At 39.6% G+C, this 24,973-nt stretch overlaps 1 protein-coding gene across 1 annotated transcript; it reads right to left on the bottom strand.

Moving 5' to 3' along the window:
- Positions 1-10,678: 10,678 nt before the first annotated feature.
- Positions 10,679-17,265, bottom strand: LOC134634441 (zinc finger protein 271-like). Its single transcript, XM_063483640.1, has 4 exons — positions 17,023-17,265; positions 15,490-15,595; positions 13,693-14,289; positions 10,679-12,306 (listed from the first exon to the last, which is right to left on the bottom strand). The coding sequence occupies exons 2-4, from the start codon at positions 15,505-15,507 to the stop codon at positions 11,671-11,673; spliced, it is 1,251 nt and encodes a 416-aa protein (XP_063339710.1). The 5' UTR covers positions 15,508-15,595; positions 17,023-17,265; the 3' UTR covers positions 10,679-11,670.
- Between the last annotated feature and the right edge of the window lie 7,708 nt (positions 17,266-24,973).

The following is a 24,973-nucleotide window of genomic DNA, read 5'->3' as shown; positions in this document are numbered from 1 at the left end:
CTCCAGTACTGCAATCTTCTGCAGGAGTTTGTGGTAGTCATCCGTGGAGAGGGAAGGCATCTTGTTGCTAGTTAGCCTAGCGGTTAGCACCTTTCCAGGCTATTGAGGCTGTTCGGAGTCCAGACGCTGTAATCAGGCTTCAGCTGTGTCTAGGCCACAGACACACGGAGCGCTGAGGATAAGGTAACTAAAAATGTTGCTGTTTCTGTTAAGAACACTTTAGTCCTAATGATCTATAAGTGTCCAGAAGCTCTCGCAGGTAGGCTCATACAGAAAAAAGGGAAAAAATCAGCATAAAAATCAATAAAAATCAATAAAAGAAGCAAAGCATTTGAAGAGCAAAGAGAGGAAGCGTCCACACTCACAAAAGGGGGCAGGGAAAAAGTAGAATTAAATTTATATGGTTTTCTATATGGGGCGATCGTGGCTCAAGAGTTGGCAGTTTGTCTTGTAATCAGAAGGTTGCCGGTTTGAGCCCCGGCTCGGACAGTCTCTGTCGTTGTGTCTTTGGCAAAGACACTTCACCTACCGCCTACTGATGATGGCCTCTGTCAGTCTGCCCCAGGGCAGCTGTGGCTACAAGTGTAGCTGCCTCCACCAGTGTGTGAATGTGAGAGTGAATGAATAGTGGAATTTTAAAGCGCTATGAGGGCCTTGAAAAGCACTATATAAATGCAATCCATATTATTAAGAATGATTTATGTCTCCTTAAAGCTGATTATATTGTATATGAAGTCTGAGTCTGAAAGGTAATAAACTGTAAAACGTATACAGTGATAAAACAAAATGTACAAACATGTTTAACCAACCTCATTAAACTTAGTACTTCTTTACTTTCCACTATGGCAGTCAGCACAGCTCAGTGTTTGCAGTTATTGAACCAGTTTTACTTACAGTGTGTGTGCGCTCTGCTGTTGTGAAACAACAACAATTGAACGCATGAATGCTGAGTCAGGCTGATCGTAGAAAGGATCCAAACACAAGTTGAGGGTGATGTTAACCTGAGCTTAAAGTGCTTTATCCAATAAACAAATACAGGACACAACCAAAATACTTATTCACAACATCTTAAATGTATGAGGTCAAATATGATGACTGACACATAATGAACCCCAGAAGCAGGTACTATTTAAAATACAAAACCTGAGAAACAGAGGAAAGGCTGCTGAATACAGATGCACAGCAGGTGAGCTCGATGGATAGAGTCATGTTTATGTTACTCCTGGATCATATATTCAGTCAGGAGCTCCCCAAGGTCAAGTCAAAATCTTTACACTTTTCCACAGCTGAACCATTTTCCAGTTAAATTAATACACAGACACAGTGCATCAGGTGTGAGGCTGGTTTTCACATTAGTGCAATTTGAGTTTTCTCCTTTCCAGCTGGTCCTTTGGTCTCTCCTCATCGGATGATCTGATATCGTCGTGTTGGTGTTGTTCCCAGATCATCATGAAAATGTTGTTCCAGGTTCAACATTGCAAGTGACCAATCACATTGTTGTGACGTTATTCTTTTGCGCGCCAAGCCGTTCGTGCATTTATGAAATTCCAATGTTTCAAGGACAATATCAATTCTGCTTACCGTTTATTAAAGGGTTAGGGTCAGGGTCAGGGTCAGGGTCCGTTGATCGGCGGACAGAGGCAGCTTAAGTACAGATTTTTGTTTTACGGCGGTTTTTCCCGAAGTCGCAAAAGTATGACGTCACAACATTCTGATTGGTCACTTGCAATGTTGATCCTGGAACAACATTTAGTATGATGATCTGGGAACGATATCAGATCGTGCCTCCTCATCTGTCTGTCAGACTGTTAGCTCTCTGCTCTTCTGAGGAGCAGCACAGTTTAATGGGAGGATTAAATGATTATCATAATGTATTCGTTAAATATTTACAATTCACCGAGACTTAATAAATTATTTTCCTGAGCCTTGCAATTAGACCTCTGTCATCAGCCTCAGCTTATAGATAATGTAGAAAAAGCTCCTCCTCCTGCCCCTCCCTTATCTATTGTAGGCTCCTAGCAGGTGTTTGTTTTTCAAGCTAAGCACACAAAGAAAGAACCAACCTTGTTTTTTTGTCCTACAGTCCTCCTGTGCATCTCCACCCTTCTCTCAAGCACACCTGAAACAGTCAGCTTCTCCTGTTTATCATCTGCTGATCAGTTGGAAACTGCTTATTCTGGGAGCAAATGTTCAGTCTTTGCTTAAGTGAGAGCTTCCCAAAGTGTGGGGCCTGCCCCCTAGGGGGGGCGCAGAGCCATTGCAGGGGGGGGGACGCGGTATGAAAAGGGAAAGAAAAAACGTTTGGACACTGCTCGCACGGGGCACCCACACAAACGCAAAGTAGGAGATGAAGCATAGCTGAAATGTTTCCAAACCAACTTCATTCTAAACCAAAGACTAGAAAATATGGTGAAACATATCCGCTCTTTGGTTTCACCTGCACAAGTGCCAAGGTAGGTCTCCCTGCATAATTGCTTTTTCCTTCGTCGGGAGCACGCGCTGGGCTGTTCAAATCACGGACAAACAGTATCCCACATTCTTGATTTTTAGTTCACAAACACTTGTTGTAATGACTAACTACTCCTGACATTTTGGAGATGTTAGCTCTTTATACAGTAAAGTTACAGTGGGATACAAATAATATCAGGCTGATCCTGCCACGATTTGTTCCCTCGGTTCAAATCACGGACAAACAGCATCCCACAGTTGTTTATGTTTTTAAACCCATTTTGCACAGAGAGGCATTTTTTGACATTTGTCCTGTAAAACAAAAGGGGGCCTAGCAAAAAAAATGGCCGAGAGTCCCAGATTTAAACCCAGTGGGAGTATCCCCCCAAAGAGGGACAAAGGACCCCCTGATGATCCTCTAATCACATGAGCCAAGGTGTGAAAGCGGGTGTGGGACCTAATCAGCCAGGGTTTCGGGTGAGCTCATTGTGAAACCTGGCCCCACCTTGTCATGCGACACTGAAGTTGTTTAGTTTATCACATTAGCCTGTATGAGAGGTTTGATATTCACACTGTTACCTGTATGTTGAAAACAGTCACCCAATGTTAGTCTCTGCTTCTCTTGCCGAGACACAAATGACACTAACAGAACAATAATTAAAAGTAAATATCTGCTGTAAATGTGATGTCATCTCCCACTAACACAGTCTTTAACTGATTCTCAGACTCTCAGGTTTCCTGTATTTTTATGGAGAGATGCATCTTGCCGTGCAGCTTCCATGGCAGTTCTGAACCTGTTGTCCACTGGTTTAAGATAGGAGACCTTCATGTCCATTCATACTATGGTGAACAAGACCAGCTTGGAATACAAAACCAGCGCTTCAGATATAGGACTTCACTTTTCAAGGATCAGGTCTCCAGAGGAAACGCCTCACTCCAGCTGACAGAGGTGAACGTTCAGAATGAGGGAAGATACCAGTGCTACACCAGCACCATCAGTGAAATCACAGAAATGTTCATCATCCTGAATGTGAATGGATACAAATTTCGGTGGGTGGGCAGGCCAGTACTTCCACGCTTTAAACGCTGTATGGTCATACTCTGTCTCACACTCAATATATTATCCATTGTTGATCTGCACACAGTTGGTTGCAACGAACGTCACACTCGCTTACATCATTGTAATGAGACACTCACAAAAAAAGAAAAAAATCACAGTTTTAGTAACGCAGTAACGCAGCGTGCTTACGGGAAAGTAACGGTAATCTAATTACCTTTTTTGCAATAGTAATCCCTTACTTTACTCGTTACTTGAAAAAAGTAATCGGATTACAAGTTACTGCCCATCTCTGGTCCCCAGGAGGCCCTGAGACAGCTATATCAGTAAACCAGCAAAACTTCTAATGTTATGTTTTACCCTTTTGACGCCCCCTGTTGAGGCAGCCCACCATGGGTCGATCAGTCCTTGGCATGTGTCTCACAGTTAGCTGACTGCCTTAGCTGCCCAAGTGATGTCAGCCCTTTTTAGCCATAGCCAGTGACTGGTCCTCTCAGCAATGTTAGGTAATTCGCTTATAGCCTGCCGTTGTGCCTGTCCTCTGATCCCGATCTCTCTAAGCAGTTTTGCTGTTGTACTGGCAACAAAGCACCTGCACCCCACTTCCACTGGACTCACCTTGATCTTCCAGCCTCTGTCCTGTGCATCAGCTGCCAAGTTGGCATACCGCAGCTTTTTATGCTCAAATGCTTCCTCAATTGCTTCCTCTCATGGTACCGTCAGCTCAATGACATACAGTGTTTTGGGGAGTTAGACCAAAGGACGAGGTCTGGTCGCAGAGTAGTTGTTATGATCTCTGTGGGAAAAATTAACCTCTGATCCAAGTCCACTTGAATCTGCCAATACCTGGTAACCTTCAGTGGGCCCAGGTCCGGAGTTGAGGGGCTCGTCCTCGGCTTGTCTCCCTCCCGGACAAATGCTGATGAAAACTGACGCTCCTCTTGGTTCATGAAAGGTTGAGCATTGATGGATTGATTCAAATATGTTAAGAAGGTTATGGAGGTTGACAATATAGTGAGAAACGAGTTCATCTGGGGTGAGGAGCTATGAATAAATGGAAGGTCATAAATGGCAGATGAAAGATCAGCAGAGTTAATATTACTAATTTTCCTAAATGAGATGTCATGGGGAGTACAGGTTTTGAAGGCTGTATTTACAGTAAAAGAAATAAACATGTGGCCAATAGGGGAAACAAATGGGCTTTACAATGAGTGAGGGTAATGCCAGAACAGCAGACCAAATCCAAGATATGACCTTTAGAATGAGTAGAAAATTTTATGTGTTGTAAGAAGCTCAAAACTTTCCAGACAAGAAGTAAAATCTCTAGAAAGAGGGATTTTATCATTGTCCATGTGGATATTGAAGTCACCAACAATTATCAAATTTGGGGAAAGTACAGAGAAATGAGTAAGAAGAGCAGCCAAGCCTTCAAAAAAAATCATTATTTGGCTTAGGTGGCCGGTACACCGTACATATACAGTGAGATGCAAAAGTTTGGGCAACCTTGTTAATAGTCATTATTTTCCTGTATAAATCGTTGATTGTTACAATAAAAAATGTCAGTTAAATATATCATATAGGAGACACACACAGTGATATTTGAGAAATGAAACGCAGTTTATTGGATTTACAGAAAATGTGCAATAATTGTTTAAACAAAATCAGGCAGGTGCATAAATTTGGGCACCACAAAAAAAAAGAAATGAAATCAATATTTAGTAGATCAGCCTTTTGCAGAAATTACAGCCTCTAAACGCTTCCTGTAGGTTCCAATGAGAGTCTGGATTGTGGTTGATGGTGTTTTGGACCATTCCTCTTTACAAAACATCTCTAGTTCATTCAGGTTTGATGGCTTCCGAGCATGGACAGCTCTCTTTAACTCACACCACAGATTTTCAATAATATTCAGGTCTGGGGACTGAGATGGCCGTTCCAGAATGTTGTACTTGTTCCTCTGCATGAATGCCTTAGTGGATTTTGAGCAGTGTTTCGGGTCGTTGTCTTGTTGAAAGATCCAGCCCCAGTGCAGCTTCAGCTTTGTCACTGATTCCTGGACATTGGTCTCCAGAATCTGCTGATACTGAGTGGAATCCATGTGTCCCTCAACTTTGGCAAGATTCCCAGTCCCTGCACTGGCCACACAGCCCCACAGCATGATGGAACCACCACCATATTTTACTGTAGGCAGCAGGTGTTTTTCTTGGAATGCTGTGTTCTTTTTCCTCCATGCATAACGCCCCTTGTTATGCCCAAATAACTCAATTTTAGTTTCATCAGTCCACAGCACCTTATTCCAGAATGAAGCTGGCTTGTCCAAATGTGCTTTAGCAAACCTCAAGCGGCTCTGTTTGTGCTGTGGGCAGAGAAAAGGCTTCCTCTGCATCACTCTCGCATACAGCATCTCCTTGTGTAAAGTGTGCCGAATGGTTGAACGATGCACAGTGACTCCATCTGCTGCAAGATGATGTTGTAGGTCTTTGGTGCTGGTCTGTGGGTTGACTCTGACTGTTCTCACCATTCGTTGCTTCTGTCTAGCCGAGATTTTTCTTGGTCTGCCACTTCGAGCCTTAACTTGAAACAGAGGAAACAGACAGCTTAAATCTCTGAGACAGCTTTCTGTATTCTTCCCCTAAACCATGATGGTGAACAATCTTTGTCTTCAGGTCATTTGAGAGTTGTTTTGAGACCCCCATGTTGCTACTCTTCAGAGAAAATTAAAAGAGGAGGGAAACTTACAATTAACCCCCTTAAATACTCTTTCTCATTATTGGATTCACCTGTGTATGTAGGTCAGGGGTCACTGAGCTTACCAAGCCAATTTGAGTTCCAATAATTAGTTCTAAAGGTTTTGGAATCAATAAAATGACAACAGTGCCCAAATTTATGCACCTGCCTGATTTTGTTTAAACAATTATTGCACATTTTCTGTAAATCCAATAAACTTCATTTCACTTCTCAAATATCACTGTGTGTGTCTCCTATATGATATATTAAACTAACATTTTTTTATTGTAACAACCAACGATTTATACAGGAAAATAATGACTATTAACAAGGTTGACCAAACTTTTGCATCCCACTGTAATGGTAGTAGATCCAAGGAGCTGTCTGTATTGAAATGAGTGGAAGGGTGTCGCAGAGACAGGGAGAACATAAAATATACACTTTAGGACTAGGGGTAAAGGGATCAATAACAATTTAAAATTTATCATTTACAGTTTTATGATTTAAAGTCTCACACACAACCTGTCAAAAGGGGAGGGGGGTGCTTCCAAATAGCGCACATTTCATTCATAATGTTGTCAATCCAAGCCCATTATGTATTCATGATTTGAATCCTGGGTTGTACAAAATCCCAGAAAAAAAACTATGAACTGAGGTGTAGGTTATGTTGTGGTGATTCTCGGGTTGGGGGATGGGTGTTCATACTGGAGTGCAAAATTAAAACCAATGGAAGATGGACAAGAAAAGTTCAAAGCCATCAGGTGCTCAGTTTAGAAAAAAGAGAAAAGAAGAGGAGGAGAAACAAGCAAAAGATGCAGGTAAGCAGATGTGTCATTGGATAATGGCAGGTCATCCTGAAACAATCAGAATACTTTATTAATCCCTAAGGAAATTATTTGGGTTACAGTTGCTCCAAGAAGAAATTTTAAAAAATAGTAACAGTAACAGACTAAACTCCAAACAATACATTACGTTACAGATTTGACAAATTTAAGAAATAGCACTAATATACTTGCCCAGGGCAACAAACAGGCTAGGACCGCCCCTGCATATTAGTATATTCCGAAGTAATTTGTATCCCCAAATACCTCAGACCATTCACGGACCATCGAAATTGTTTAAATATACTATGAGGGCAGTGTCCTGACATAGGCATTGCCTCCGATATATCCCAATCAACACGATACCCTGAAAGCGATGTAAAACTTTCTATACATTGTAATAGGGCTGGAATAGACTTCCCAGGCTGCGTCATAAGTAACAACATATCATCTGCATTTTGTAGATGTTTATGTTGATTTTACCCATCGAAATCCCAAATATGTTTACGTTATTTCTTAGTTTTTGTGCGAAAGGCTCTATAGCAATTACAAACAGCCTGGGGCAAAGGGGACAACCCTGTCTTGTGGATCTCTGTAAATAGAAGAGATGAGATATAAATCCGTTTGTCAATACGCATGCTGAAGGCGAATCATATAATGTTTTTATCCACCTAATAAAATTGTCACTAAAACCAAATTTTTCTAATGTCTTAAACAGATCTTCCCACTCGACACAATCAAAGGCTTTAGAAGCGTCCAGCGATAAGGCAACTGTAGGTTACGTAATTTTGTAAATCACCAGCCGCCTAATATTATCTAAACCATACCGGTTCAGAACAAAACCAGATTGCTCTGCATGTATCTTTGTATGCAAAGATATGGGATGGCAGCCGCTTGGGTCTAGAGGATCTTTCCCAGTTTTAGGGATAAAGGTTATAAGTCCAGAGTGCATTAACTGAGGTAATGAACCCACTTTAAACGCCTCATTATAAACATCGAACAGCAGGGGACTCAACATATCCTCCAATGCTCTATAGAAATCCAACAGTAACCTGTCTAATCCTGGAGCCTTATTAAGTGACATACTGTTAATTGCACGGGTAATCTCCTTTACTGTAATTGGAGCCTCTGTAATCTGCTGATCAGTAATAGAAAGCAGTGGCAGATTTAAATCAGTAAAGAATGCTTCAAGTTCCTGTTCATCTAAACTACCTTGTGTAGAGTAAAGATTGTTGTAAAAGGCCCTGAATCCATCATTTATCTGTCTGGTAGAAGTTGAAATAACCCCTTTCGATTGTCGTATGCCTGGGATGTGGTTCATACTGTCTTTTTAAGACCATATGCTAATAAATGGCTCGGCTTTTCTCCCATTTCCCAATATGCTTGATTTATACAAAATAAATGGTAAATGGCCTGTATTTGTATAGCGCTTTACTAGTCCCTAAGGACCCCAAAGCGCTTTACACAACCTGTCATCCACCCATTCACACACACATTCACACATTGGTGATGGCAAGCTACATTGTAGCCACAGCCACCCTGGGGCGCACTGACAGAGGTGAGGCTGCCGGACACTGGCGCCACCGGGCCCTCTGACCACCACCAGTAGGCAACGGGTCAAGTGTCTTGCCCAAGGACACAACGAATAAAGAATATTTTCTCTTTTTGTTATACAGGCCATTCAACTTATATTTAACATTATCAATTTTATTCAATATAACTCCATCTTTTGTATGAGAATGTACTGCCTCAAGAGCCGTTAACTCTGCCTCCGGGTCTTTAATTAAGGACACATTTAAATGCCACCTGCAGCTTCGAGGTGTCTGCAAAATATTTCAAAGAAATAGGAAAAATTGGCACATGGTCTGAGATTACTATATTACCAATTATGAATTTACAGAATTATTCACTAAGGCTTCCGATATAAGAAAGTAGTCAATTCCAGTATAAACATTATGAGGAGGAGAGTAGAAAGAATACTCACATTTCCTCCATTTCTTTCTCTTTTTTTTGCCCCGTCTCTGTCCTGCCAGGCCCTCACTGGCCTTTCATGGCCAAAAAGGGAGCCCTGATTAATTGCAGTACCCTGTGATCTGTCAGGGCATGTGTCCAATTAGGGATGAGGAGGAGGTGAGGAGTCTCTCTGGGACAAGTCAAGAAAAAGTACAGTAAAAGCATGCAATAAAACCATAAGAACAAAACACTGTACATTATTAAAAGATGAAAAATGATAAAACACAGCAACCCGTGCAAGAATGATTAAAAACATAAAGTTACACCCATCTATTCCATCCTGTGACCTGAGGCTACTTCACGAAAGAAAAAATATAAAGTAAAGATAAAACACTTGCAGTATTAAATACAAAAACAACTATTGTTCCTTTATTCACACGCTTGATTCTAGATATCTTTCCTGACTGAACCTAAAAGCATGATTAAAAAGAAAACTGCATCATAGATGATTTAGAAAGACTGCTTTAGAGGTTAGTCACAGTTGAAGATTCCTGCTATCTAATGGCTGCTGGCAAAGATGCATGTTGTGCTGCGGTTCGTGTTTCTGTGGAGCTGAAATGTATCAAGTGCCTTAGAAGCACAGAGATACTTGTTTAAATGTGTAATGCAAGTAAACCCACAACGTATTATAATAGCACTGACATGACAGGATACTGTGTCTATTCTTTCTACTTCAACATTTAGTAACTAAAACTATTTTGTAATTTAAACCTTACCCACCAGGGGGCAGCGTTGTACCAGAAAGTTTTACTTTGGTTGCCAACCCTGCAATAATAAGAAAAGCAGCACATGTTCTGTACTTTTTACATAAGCATTATATGCTGTCGAACACACTTTTAAGGTTAACTCTACCCAGGGGTGCCATGAGGAATTGTACATTCTGTACACTTTGCATCCAGATAAAATCAGGGCACTCAAAAAGAACCTTTGAACAAAAGTGTAGAATTCTTGAAACTGAGTTTAATACACAGAATCATATGAACAGCAAGAAAATACATACAGAGTATAGCGAGACATTTACATGGCAAAAAGCAAAGCAAACCCTGTGGCGAAATGCATTTAAGCACAAACAGCAGAGACCCACAACATGACAGACACGAAAAATAGCAACCCGGGGCATATCAACCTCATCCTGCCGTTGGGTACCCTTTCATCCTTTGTTCTCTCATGGTCCATATGAAGTTTTTACCTCATAAGTAAGATTTCAAATTCAAAAATGTCCTATAAACCCAATTATCATTGTGATATGCTCATCAATATTTTCCATCAGTTGTTAATCATACTTGTCCTTCGTTTCTTTTAATCTTACACTTATGTTACATAACTGTCTTTTTTTCCACTAACTTTATGGCACTATTTCATAACTTTCTGAGTGCCAATCCGAGAATCCATTATTTTTAATTCTGTCCCTTTGTCAGTTTTATGGCCAAAGTGAGTCTGCAAAACAGCATTTAACAGTTAAGTTGAGTTGTATATAGCATTTGTATTCTATTTTTATCTTATTGTATATTTTATTCTATTTTATTCTACTGTATATAGTATTTTATTTTATTCTATTCTGTACAGTTGTGTACTGTATTTATTCTTATTTTATTTTATTCTAATTTTTGCTTCATAACTTTTGCACTGTCCACTTCCTGCTGTGACAAAACAAATTTCCCACGTGTGGGACTAATAAAGGTTATCTTATCTTATCTTATCTTAATCATTTTGACCATTTTTTAAGTGTGTGTGCCAGAAGTAGACTGCTATCCATGATAAGAAAGTGGTTTTCTCGCTTTCTGGCAGCTGAGGCGAGAAAAACAATCCCAGATGCATCCCCCGCAGGCCAGGTTTGTTTACCAAATAGGCTTTGGAAACACTGGACACAACATGAGGCAATAAAGATGAACAGAGAGAAAGAGAAAGTTGAATTAGCTCCATGTTTGCACTTATCATCGTTGGCCATAGCACAATCAAAGGTTACTCATTGATCCCAATTGTCTCATGTTATTGATCAACATGTGTTCATACAAGTCGCGCAAACACCATTAATATAATTGTAGAATATATTTGACTTAAATATGTTGTTCTTGTGGTTTTAAACATGTAAGTTAGATGCTTTTCACAGTGATTCCATTATATAAACACTTCAGTGTGTGTGTGTGTGTGTGTGTGTGTGTGTGTGTGTGTGTGTTGTATACGAGTATATATGATTACATAGTATATCTGTGAGTATGTCCAGTCCAGTATATATGTTATAAAAGAAAATCCTAAAAGTTCATACCGTTTCTTCCCGCTGTAAATAACAATGTTTTATTCAGGAAAAAAACAAACATTGCGCTTTTTTTTTTTTTTAAATCATCACTCTGTTTTTACGTGGCCTATCATTTTAAAAACTGGTATAAAGTTTGAGTCCACACTTTCAACCTAAGTTGAAATAGAGACTCTGGGTTGCTGCACCTTTGTTGTTGCATCTTAAACTGGGCATGTGATTTTGACACGCCGGTGCGTCCGTCGACCCCTGGGGGTTAAAATGTAACTACTGGAACATTTTCATTCACAGCTGCCTCATCAGATCTTTACAGGAGATTTCACCTGAACTCTGTGGAGCCTGATCTCAAGAGTTTAAAGTCTGACACAGAAACCAGAAGAAGATCTTTCTGTCTCTTCAGATTCACTGTGATCCAGTGATGGGAGTGATTTCAGCCCTGAGTGATCACGCTGATGTTTGCACAGAGCAGACAATGAGGTGAATGTTTGGGCACATTGGTAACAGTGAAACAGTTTATTAGTAACGTGGGATCGTTTGTGTTCAGAGTATGAACTGAGACTCCTGAAGTTCTTGTCACACTGGTCACAGCTGTAGTTTCCTTCCATGTGAGTACGTTCATGAAGTTTAAGATGACCTGATCGTGAGAAGCTTTTGTCACAGTATCTGCACTTGTATGGTTTCTCTCCTGTGTGGACTCGTTCGTGTGTTTTAAGGTGACTTGAAGTAGTGAAAGATGACCCACACTGATCACAGAGGTGCTTTTTCACCCCACTGTGAATCAGTTCATGGTTTTTTAAGTCACGTGATGTGGTGAAGCTTCTCCCACATTCTTTGCAGTATTTCAGTTTGTCTAAGGTGTGGTTACGTTGATGTTTTTTTAGGGAGACTTGCCAATTGAAAGTTTTTCCACAAAGGTCACAACGAAACTCTTTCCCACCACCACAGCGATGACAGGGTTGAGAACTGGATCCATCTGTGTCGCTCTGCTTCTAAACAAAGACACAAAGACAGTGTAAGTCAGTCCTTTAACATTTTCATCCTGAACGTCGCCTGAAATAAAGAGCATCTCTGCAGACGTCCAGTTACATTTTACTGTTTCAGTTAACACACTCAACTGAGTATTGTAGTTTTTGCAGCCCAGTAAATTTACTGGGCTGCAAAAACTACAATACTACCACCATACAGTGGCTTGCAAAAGTATTCGGCCCCCTTGAACTTACAGGGCAATCTTGGAAGAAAACCTCTTGGAGTCTGCAAAAGACTTGAGACTGGGGCGGAGGTTCACCTTCCAGCAGGACAACGACCCTAAACATAAAGCCAGGGCAACAATGGAATGGTTTAAAACAAAACATATCCATGTGTTAGAATGGCCCAGTCAAAGTCCAGATCTAAATCCAATCGAGAATCTGTGGCAAGATCTGAAAACTGCTGTTCACAAACGCTGTCCATCTAATCTGACTGAGCTGGAGCTGTTTTGCAAAGAAGAATAGGCAAGGATTTCAGTCTCTAGATGTGCAAAGCTGGTAGAGACATACCCTAAAAGACTGGCAGCTGTAATTGCAGCAAAAGGTGGTTCTACAAAGTATTGACTCAGGGGGCTGAATAATTACGCACACCCCACTTTGCAGTTATTTATTTGTAAAAAATGTTTGGAATCATGTATGATTTTCGTTCCACTTCTCACGTGTACACCACTTTGTATTGGTCTTTCACGTGGAATTCCAATAAAATTGATTCATGTTTCTGGCTGTAATGTGACAAAATGTGGAAAAGTTCAAGGGGGCCGAATACTTTTGCAAGCCACTGTAATACTACAGTAATACTTATTTCATGTTACAATAACATCTGACTTACCACCATGCGAATATTTGCAGGGTACCAACACAGTACTAAATGACTAATGTAACACTCCAATAATACTAATTTAAAACTGCATTAATAACACTGTAACTGTGCAGTTACAACACTCAGCTGACCAAGACACAAGTGAAACACTACTACCCCCATGACACTGCAATTATAATACTAAATGAGTATTTTAACACTAATGTCTAAAAGTACTAAAGTTATAAGGAAGCAATGATACTAATGCTAAAATACTACAATACCATTATGTAACAATACAACTTTGTAAAACATTTATGCAGAAATAATATCACTGCCTGAACATTAAATAACAGAATCATATCAGTGTTCAGCACATTTAGTTTTTCACGACAGTGTAAACAAAAATCATAACTGAAATGAAAATCTGAATAATCACTCAGAGCTGCTTTTCCAGGCAGCAGAATTGCTAACATGCTAACACAGTTTAATGAGCAGAGTTGTTCCAAACAGTCAGGCTAAAATGACAAGATACAAATATAAATACACACCTCACAGTAACTGCACTTGTAGAGTCTCTTTCTGGTGTGGATCTTTTGGTGTAGTTTCAGGTAATATGGAGTTTTAAAAGTCTTCTCACACAGGTCACATTTATAAGGTCTCTCCTCAGTGTGGGTAAACATGTGGCGTTGTAAGTGTGCGTCTGTAGCAAAGTGTTTGCCACACTGATCACAGCAGTACACATCTTCTCTTGTGTGAATGCGTAGATGTGCATTTCGGCTTCCACTCTGGCTGAAATTCTTTCCACAGATGTCACAGCTGTATGCCTTAACTCCAGAGTGGGTAACTAGATGCCTCTGTAAGCCGTTACTGCGATTAAAAGCTCTGCCACACTGATCACAGCTGTACGCTTTAACTCCACTGTGGATGAGTTGGTGTGTTTTTAGAGAACCCACGGAGGAAAAAGACTTTCCACACAAGTCACAGCTGAACGGTCTCTCTCCAGTGTGGATGACCTGATGACGTTTTAGGAATGCCTTAAAAGTAAAACCCTTCCCACACTCGTCACAGGTGTGTTTTTTCTCTCTCTTTCTTCTGTGAGGTTTGTCGGCCTCCTGAGAGCGCCGACTTCTCGCTCCATGTTGGTCCTGCAGTGACAGAGATACAAACAGAGGCAGTGAGTGAAATGCAGTCGTGGAACAAACTGAACCTTCAAACTCCCTACATTAACACTAGTTTTAAACCTGAAGGTGGAGTGTGGCACCAAACACCTTAAAGGTCTCTTATCCCCACCTGCTGGTAGTTCTAACACATTATATCCAACCTGGTGTTAAAAATAATTCATGACTGTTCAAACACTCTATAAATGTTTACCAGCTCTATAATTTTTTATATTTCCTCTTTCCTATAATAAATATGTATAATTTTCTAATTTATTCCATTATAATAGAGAGTTTGCAGCTGTGAGATTCCGACTGTGCTTCCCTTGCAAAAGTTAAAACCGATCGATCTCCGTTTGTCTCCCTTTGTTCACGGGAATAAGTCTCTGAGTCAGCAAGGACTGCTAGCGCAGACCTAACAATTGTGAGCTGTGACTCTTTTCCCCACGCTGAGCCACTACAGCTGATTTTAGGGTTCCCACCTGCTCAATCCCACTTTAACCTCTTCCCTGCTCATGTTCCTGTTTAGAGGCAAAGTCACCCTCTACAGTGTAGGCAACAGAAAATACACATATGTTTTATTTTCCTTCATTTTCTACTTAACTGATTCAAACTGAGTACCTTTATTAGAAATAAATAGTTTGTATTTCATCTACTAATCTTATTTTATTATTACATTAATAAAGCACAAGGTTCAGTTAGTTTTGGATAAAAACATTTATCCAAATGTTTACTTTCTTACTCTAATTACATTTACTAGCCTGTACTTTTTCACTGTTACTTGAGTAAAGAAGGCTCTGTGAGCCTGGTTCTGCTGGAGGTTTCTTCCTGTTAAAAGGGAGTTTTTCCTTCCCACTGTCACCAAAGTGCTGCTCATAGGAGGTCATATGATTGTTGGGTTTACTCTGTATGTATTATTGTAAGGTCTACCTTACAATATAAAGCACCTCGAGGCAGCTGTTGTTGTGATTTGGCGCTGTATAAGCAACACTGAATTGAATGAAAATTGAATTAATAACTACTACTAATAATACAGAATAATAATAGCTTGTGACTTCTTAAAGTTTGTAAACATAATTTAAAAATACATAGTATATAATAATATGCAACACAGTCATATAACAGGTTGGGAGTATGAGAGTTTTAGACGTGACTGATTATTTGGTGAAACTGTGATATTTTCCTCACCTTCTGTGTTGAGCTCATTGTTTCCTCTGTAGTGACTCAGCTGAGTCCAGATGGCTGAAAATGTTCCTCTGCTGCTCCGTCAGACTCTTCTCCTCCTGCTGATCAGCTGGGACACAAAACAGATCTTTGTTAGGCTCCACACTGCACTGAAGAGTCAAAGTGTCTCATATGTTCATCTGACAACACAAAGTACAAATTTCACTCTGATTGGTTGTAGAAATCTTGTGAGACGTGTTGTGCTGCAAAGTGAGGTAACTCTCTCACTCACTTATACTTCAGGAGGAACTTTGTGACATTGGCTCTAATATTCTAAGCAGCCCTTTACTATGACAGGGCCAGAAAGTCATATTTGAAGGTTTGGGAGAAGGACCAAGTTAAAGGTGGATTGGGGTTTATACACTTTGTTATGATACAGGTAAGGCTGTAAGAGCCTGAGAAGGTGTCCTGAATGAACCTCTAAAACCAGTTTTCAGCTAACGACTCTGCTTCAGTCTGGAAAACAGCAACTACAAGTTTAAAGACTCCATCAACAATTCACACCCAGCCAACAGCCTGAACAGCTCCTCCTGTGGTTTCCACAAACAGGGACAGACCTGTTTACTCCCCCACCCCACACTTTCCACACCTTCAGCCCCCCAGTCCCACCACCTCCACCATGTAAACAGACTCTTTAACATACAGACCCCAACAAAGCAGCTGAACCAGACTCAGTGTGTCCATCATAAACCATACAGTGGATCACAATATGAAGCAGTTTAAGACGACTGTTGCTGTGAACTTTCACTATAGAAAGAAAACTGAACAGAACATCTGAATTCACTCGATGCTGAACATTCATTTCATAGAATGAAGAATTGTAATTATACTCAGATCTACCTGTGCTTTAATGATGGGGCCTTTAAACTTACACACTCAACAGTTTTAACCAGCTTTCCTTCCTGCTTTGACTGCAGCTGTGTTTGACACAGGAAGACATTATTACATTCTTCACACTCTCCTGCACATTAACCAGCACAATATATTTTTATTCTCTGTGCTTTCAAATATGAACACTGTTTACTTTCATCTCTGTTTCATTAGTTTTTGTTAACATCTTCCTGTGCATCACTTTACAGCAGCCAGACTCATTAAAATGAGACTTTGTAGGAGTTCACTTCCTCTCATGTGTTCATCCACAGCAGCTGGACAATAAAGTTTATTGTGACCCTGATACTGCAGCAGATCGCTCTCATCCATTTCCTGTTATCACTTCAAATAGAAATGAGGCTGTAGAGGTTTGGTGCATGCAGAAAAACAGCTGCAGGGACAATGAAAAGACTTTTCTGCTCCAACTTTCTGCCAGCAAACGCTCAACTTCTCCCAGCATGCTGAGCTAATGATTAGTTGGTGTTTTTCTCCAAACACTCTCTCACTCTTCTCTCAACGTGTTGACAATAAACTGTGAACAGACACCGAGGAGAGCAGCAGAAGACCTCATTCAGGAGCTAAACTCAACATGAACTGAACTCACAGTAAAGTTAGCTCGGTGCTTACCTTTAGATGAGCCCACAAACCGAGAGAAACTCCGTGATGAAGCTGGAACTCTTTCCAAACACAGGAAACAGATCAGGGAGCAGAGACCCACGTGGTTCACGCTGATCTCAGCTACGATCCAGGAGACAAGGGTGGGCAGATCGATGCAGATATCGATCCAAACGTTGGTACTACTTTAGTCTCTTCGAATGAAAATCCAGCTTTGTCTGCGCAAATCACAAGAGCACCTGGCTGCAACCACCAGGGAGCGCCATATTGCGACCCCCACACTAACCGGAAACACGTGACCTCCACAATAACCGGATACACGTAAATTCAGTTAAATCGATTTGACAGCGAAAACTTTTTTTTTTAATTTTTTGCACAAAATATAATGTACAACAATTATGGCAATCTCTACAAAGATTCAATTTTCCAACATGAAATATTATCATAACAGGCTGAATTCCAACATACAGAAGAAAGATAATGAACAGGAAGTACAAACAACAACAAATAAATAAATAAATAAATAAAATAAAAACAAACCCCAAACAGAATCAAAGTAAACAAACAAACAAACAAACAAACAAACAAACAAAAAGAGAGATAATTAAAAGACATAAAAAAAGTTATACCTTAGGGGTTTTCTAGCAGATCTAGTTCCACAATCATATGATTCAGATCCAGAGCTTGTTTTTTGTCCATAAATTTTACAGATGAGAGAAAGAGGCAGAGTTCTTTGTGAAAAGTAAAAAAGAACGGCTTTGTTTTCAGAAAACGACATTTGTGAATGAAGAATTTGCCCATAATAATTATTACATTTAAAACATTTTCAAGCTTCTTTTCTTTTCTTTTCTTTTCTTCGAGAACCAAAGATAATATCATTTTTAGAAAATTCAAGTAAGTTTGGGATCTTAGGGAAGAGCCAGTAGTGCACATCGTTCCACAGGGCTTTACAGAATATACAATCATAAAATAAATGTTCTGTTGATTCAATATCCCCATTACAAAAAGAGCAACAATTATCATCAATAGCGAAGCGACGTCTGAGAAATTCTTTGGAAGGGTAAATACCAGAGAGGATTTTGTAGTGGACCTCCTTAGCTTTGGGAGGAATGGGAAGTTTTAGGTAATTTTTTCTGATCTCTTTCTTTTGATCACCAGAGAACAGATGTGAGATGGAATTTGGATTGGATCTATAAGGGAAAAAAACATTAGTAAATAATTCCCTAATTTGGGAGTTTTTTAGACTGTTAGCTCTAATGTTATGCCCATTTACCAAGAGTTCAGGGAGATCAGGGGATCTATAGTCAGGGTTTTGAAAAAGATTATATGCTGTACATAGAATGTTTTGAGGGATAGCCTTAGGAATTGTTTGAAATTCTTTGTTATTTATTTGCAGATTATAATTGGTGGTGAAATCTTCAAATAAAATTTTACCGCTATCATTTAACAAGTGCATCACTGACAAGATGCCCTTATCGTACCATTTTTCCATAAAGATTGATTTGTTTCCAACTTTTATGTAACGACAGTTCCATAGGGGAGTGTTGTGTGGGCTATAGTTATGTTTGTATATTAATTTCCAGTATAATAAAACTTGCTGGTGATCAAAGTTCAAAATCAAAGTTTAGCTGGTTAATAGATTTGATTGCTGATTTAGGCACTCCTACCACATACAGTCAGGTCCATAAATATTGGGACATCGACACAATTCTAACATTTTTGGCTCCATACACCACCACAATGGATTCCAAATGAAACGAACAAGACATGCTTTAACTGCAGAGTGTCAGCTTTTATTTGAGGGTATTTACATCCAAATCAGGTGAACGGTGTAGGAATTACAACAGTTTGCAAATGTGCCTCCCACTTCTTGAGGGACCAAAAGTAATGGGACAGAATAAGAACCATAAATCAAACATTCATTTTTTAATACTTGGTTGTAAATCCTTTACAGTCAATCACAGCCTGAAGTCTGGAACACATAGACATCACCAGACGCCGGGTTTCATCCCTGGTGATGCTCTGCCAGGCCTCTACTGCAACAGTCTTCAGTTCCTGCTTGTTCTTGGGGTATTTTCCCTTCAGTTTTGTCTTCAGCAAGTGAAATACATGCTCAATCCGATTCAGGTCAGGTGATTGACTTGGCCATTGCAAAACAGTCCACTTCTTTCCCTTCAAAAACTCTTTGGTTGCTTTTGCAGTATGCTTTGGGTTGTTGTCCACCTGCACTGTGAAGCGCCGTCCAATGAGTTTTGAAGCATTTGTCTGAATATGAGCAGATAATATTGCCCGAAACACTTCAGAATTCATTGTGCTGCTTTTGTCAGCAGTCACATCATCAATAAATACAAGAGAACCAGTTCCACTGGCAGCCATACATGCCCACGCCATGACACTTCCACCCCAATGCTTCACTAATGAGGTGGTATGCTTAGGATCATGAGCAGTTCCTTTCCTTCTCCATACTCTTCTCTTCCCATCACTCTGGTACAAGTTGATGTTGGTCTCATCTGTCCATAGGATGTTGTTCCAGAACTGCGACGGCTTTTTCAGATGTCGTTTGGCAAACTCTAATCTGGCCTGCCTGTTTTTGGGGCTCACCAAAGGTTTACATCTTGTGGTGAACCCTCTGTATTCACACTGGTGGAGTCTTCTCTTGATTGTTGACTCTGACGCACATACACCTACCTCCTGGAGAGTGTTCTTGATCTGGCCAACTGTTGTGAAGGGTGTTTTCTTCACCAGGGAAAGGATTCTTTGGTCATCCACCACAGTTGTGTTCTGTGGTCTTCCTAGTCTTTTGGTGTTGCTGAGCTCACCAGTGCGTTCCTTCTTTTTGGGAATGTTCTAAACAGTTGTTTTGGCCACGCCTGATGTTTTTGCAATCTCTCTGATGGGTTTGTTTTGTTTTTTCAGCCTAATGATGGCTTGCTTCACTGGTAGTGACAGCTCTTTGGATCTCATCCTGGCAGTTGACAGCAACAGGTTCAAAAAGCAAACAGCACACTTGAAATGAACTCTGGACCTTTTATTTGTTCATTGTAATTGGGGTAATGAGGAAATAACACACACCTGGCCATGGAACAGCTGAGAAGCCAATTGTCCCATTACTTTTGGTCCCTTAAGAAGTGGGAGGCACATATACAAACTGTCATAATTCCTATACTGTTCACCTGATTTGGATGTAAATACCCTCAAATAAAAGCTGGCAGTCTGCAGTTAAAGCACATCTTGTTCGTTTCATTTGGAATCCATTGTGGTTGTGTATAGAGCCAAAAATGTTAGAATTGTGTCGATGTCCCAATATTTATGGACCTGACTGTATGCAGGGTATACTAGCCTGGAGATACTTTCCATTTTGATGAGAAAAATTCTACCTAGAATCGATAAGTCTCTCTGAGCCCAGTTATTTAAATGAGTTCTACAGATTTGAATTTTCTCCCAAATATTAAGGTTATCTAAATCAGTCTTATTCTTGGTTGTATACACACCCAAATATTTGACAGTGGATTTAACAGAAATATTTAAAAGTGTTAGAAATAGTACAATCATTTAAGGGTAAGATCTCACATTTGTTTAAATTCAGCTTTAACCCTGAAGCTTTTGAGAAAATTTCAATAATCTGCAGGATTTTGGGGATTTCATTCAGGTTATTTAGGAAAATAGTTGTATCATTGGCTAACTGGCTGATAGAGAGCTCTTTACCCAGGATAGATATCTTACCAAACTCAGCATTTTTAATCAGTATGGAAAGCATTTCTGTTGCTGCGATAAACAACAATGGCGAGATTGGACATCCTTGTTATATTCCTCTGCAAATCCTAAATCTTTGTGAGGTGCCACGTGGAAGACACACTGAACTGTTAGTATCTCTATACAGTAATTTGATTACATTAATGAAGTTACCTCCAAAACCGAACAAATCAAGGGCTTGAAACATAAATTCATGCTCTATCATGTCGAAGGCTTTGTAAAAATCTAAAAATAGGACAAAACCTTGGTTTTCAATTAGGTAGTTGTAGTCAATCAAGTCCAAAATAAGGCGGATATTATTATGGATTGAGCGGCCTTTTATAAATCCAGACTGAGTGTCAGAAATAATTTGAGTTATGCCTGATTTTAACCTGTTTGCAAAAATATGTGTTAGACGTTTATAATCATTATTTAATAGAGTAATCAGTCTTAAATGATCAAGAAGAATCAGATCTCTCCCAGGTTTTGGTATGAGTGTAATTACCCCTTGTTTCATAGTGTGTGTGAGAGAACCATTTTCAAATATTTCTGTAAGCATTCCAAACACAAGGGTTCTAATATGAACCCAAAAATGTTTTTAAAATTTGCTGGTCAAACCATCACAACCTGGTGCTTTATCTTTGGGTAAAGCACTTAATACTCTATTTAACTCTTCAATGGTAATTTTGCCCTCACAGGTCTTTTTTTTAAATTTTCATCAATTTTAGGAATCAGGTGTTTGATAGATTGAAAAAATGCCTCAGCCAATGGTTTAGAGCAGGGGTAAGCAACCTTTCTGATGACGAGTGCCATTTAAAATTTCCTCAGAAGTCAGTGTGCCATATGATTGCATTAGCAATCAATTTAATAACGCTCTATATAAACAGTTACACAATATATAGAACCACTTTATAGAATTATATTTGTTTGCTGATGTTGGCAGCTATCAGTGAATAGTTATCAGCTATTTTGAAACAAAAAAAGACACTTTTTATCCATAACAAGAACTCCATAACAGGAAATGAACTGTACAACAGAAAATACAACTGCTATTTATGGTCTCCTCACAACAATGATAAGAAAAATAAACTAAGCCTGATAACTTTCACTTCTTGAGTCCTTTTGCGGTAAATCAATAAGATTCATTTTCATTTTTATGTTACTTATGCGTTATGAGTTATGAGGTTTTGGATCAGTTACCTTCTCACAGTGTAATATAACATGTTCTATAGTTTCTTCTTCTCTTTTTTGAATGATTTGAAAGGAGATTATAATCCACCATCACTGAACTGAAACAAATCTCTAAATAGGAATCTATCAACTCAGTTTTTGATCAATTTCAGGCCATTTTATTGTGCTGGCTGAGTTTGATTGATTTTTTATTAATGTATTAATTTATTTCCTTTTATATATAGCACTTAATCACAATAGGAGTTTCCAAGGTGTGTTATTGTAAGGTAAAGGTCATTTTCAGCTTTTTAAAAGTATTCTAATAATATCTTATCTTTTAACAGGAGTGACTGATTTTAAAAATGGGATTCTTTATGTCTTTGCAATGTTTCTTTAGTCTCTGTTACTCTGTTGTTTCTCTGCATACGCATACTTGTTTTGGTTTTTCCCCTATAACACACAGTTATACATCACATATTATAAATCTGACTTTGATAAATATTTAGATCTTCACACATTTCAGGGTCCAAGTGTGGGTTGACTGAAGTGTTTGGTTTTATCCCCACAACATCCTAAACATTTAACTGTTATGTATGAGCAAAAACGAAAAATCAAACATAACATGATATATGCATTACTGTCTTCAGTAATGCATATATTACTCTAGGGGGCACTGTTGTTAAGGAAGTACCTGCTCTGTACAATGAGGCTGTGTCCCAATTCAGGGTATGCACGCTTGAAGTACGCACACTACGCGTACTACGGACGGTGCGTACTATAAGTACGGGAAGTGCGGAAGTGAGAGGCTTGTGAAATGGGACGGTCTAGCCTTCGTCGCGCTGTTCAGGTTGCCTAGCAACCATGATACTAACCGCGAGAAACGTGTCATACAGCAGTGTGTGACAGAAATGAAGGAGAAAAATGTTTTGTTGGTCCTTCATTTTTGTCATGACATCACTTTGATTAGTTGAGTATCTGAGGCTGAGACCACGGGACTGTAAAACATGATAGTTTTGCTTGATAGCTTGAACTCTGGGTCAAAGATTTAAGTTGCAGTTATTTATATGTCCTATCACCTTAAATCTTCACTCAAAGACAAGTACCTTTGACAGTGTATATATAGATGTATTATACATAAGAGACAAATATTGTTCGTCTAATATGTTGGCATTATTACATTTGGCTCAGTGCTTACATATATGTGTGAAAAGGAAAATGTACGAGCTGTGAAAACTGTTTCTGATAGAATGAAGAGTAGACTGATATATTAAATATTCCTTTATTGGGTGAGAAAATCAGACCATGTCATAACTGCTGTAAGTCATACAGAATAGATATCAGAGCCTTAAACAGGCTGACTTCTGCTAAATGGGTCAAACTGGGCAGAAAGTATACAAACACATAACATCCTTATAGAATATGATGTAACACTATAGATCAACTTACCTCAGAATATATAAAGCATATAAACAATTACAGCAATATGATGCAACAAACACAGCAGTACTACTAATCCAAAATACTCAAAGCTTCATAGAACTGAAACAAACATTTATTTTTAGCTCCTTTCTGCTGCTGATACATACTTTAGGTTTCTGAATATTAAACTTGTTGCTGCCTTTCATAGTGTGTAACTTGAAGGCCCTGAGTACTTTCTCCCACACTGAAAACACTGGAATGATAACATTATTTGAACGTTACCTAATAAGACTGATTCAGGACAGACAATTAGTTATTTTAAACTTTCCTAGCAGTCCTTCACAAACAGGGAACAGTCTGTCTATTCTCTCCATCTGTCAGCTGCTGCTGGCTCTTCCTCCTCCTCCTCTCCCTCACACACTGCTGAGTTTGTCCTGGTGGATCATCAGGGGTGCAAAGCCTCACAGATGATGTGCAGCAGTGGCTCCCTCAGTCTGTCCTCACTCTGGACACTTGCAGTTGTCACACATGGAAATCAAATGTGTGATAAGCTGCAGGATTCAAACACAAGTGTAACTTATAAACACATGTTCATACTTTTATTCCACAATCAGAGAGAAAGAAAAAGAGAGAGAGTGCAGGACAGACAGACAGGTGACAGTCTCAGGTGTATACACTGCTACAAAACAGCACAAGAGAAGGAGGATTTAGTGTTTGTGTTATTACGAGTGCTAAACAAGAAGAGTTCCCAGATGGTACAGTGGACACATGTGTGACTCCTGTGATTAAAGCATCTTTCTTTCAGCTTAACGAGTGAACCGTCAGCTCGTTCAAACACACGTTAAAGTCCGTTTGGCTCGACACCACCGAACAGAGGCAGCAATATAACATAGCTAACATTAACAGTGCAGTGAATCCTGCTTGTGCCGTGATATTCAGGACTGCAAACCGAGCAGCATCACTGACTTCCAGCTTGTTGTGTTTGTGGATATATGACTGACTTTAATTATCCATAAAATCATCACATTCTCTGTAAGATTAAGATCGACTATATATATATATATTTAGAAGTAGAGGCTTTAAAACCAAGTTAACGCTGCAAGTACAAACATCACTAATGTCACATAACTTTGCCGACATGTGGCCAACAGTAATGTTTTAATGTTCTTCATTATTAAATATTGGCACATAAATAAGTGACATAATATTCAGTACTTACTTTTGACAGCTCACTCTTCGGCCGCTCCCTTCTGCCATATTTTGCGGCAAAATTATCCACTCCCACCGCCGCGCTATGAATTGTGGGATATATGGGACCATGAAGCGTGCACCAGACCACGCTTGATATTTGGGGAAATCGATGGCGCATTTGGATTATGCATTTGAAGTACACTTTGAATTGGGACAGCCGTCGTCACGTGGCGGTGACGTAATCACACTTAAAATGCGTACTTCAAGTGTGCAAACCCTGAATTGGGACACAGCCTTTGTCTGCGCAGTATTTGATTTGATATTTGATATACCTTTATTAGTCCCACAAGGGGAAATTTAGTAGTGACTTGAGGTGGAGCGACTGTGCAATGCTCCCGCCCATACACCCGCAAACACGCCCCCCTACACTTTTTACATAGCCCGGCTACTC

Source organism: Pelmatolapia mariae, linkage group LG9 (assembly GCF_036321145.2).
Source record: "Pelmatolapia mariae isolate MD_Pm_ZW linkage group LG9, Pm_UMD_F_2, whole genome shotgun sequence".
Taxonomy (NCBI): Eukaryota; Metazoa; Chordata; class Actinopteri; order Cichliformes; family Cichlidae; genus Pelmatolapia; species Pelmatolapia mariae.
The sequence above is the reverse complement of the archived record's forward strand: the minus strand, read 5'-3'. Positions and strand labels throughout refer to the sequence as shown.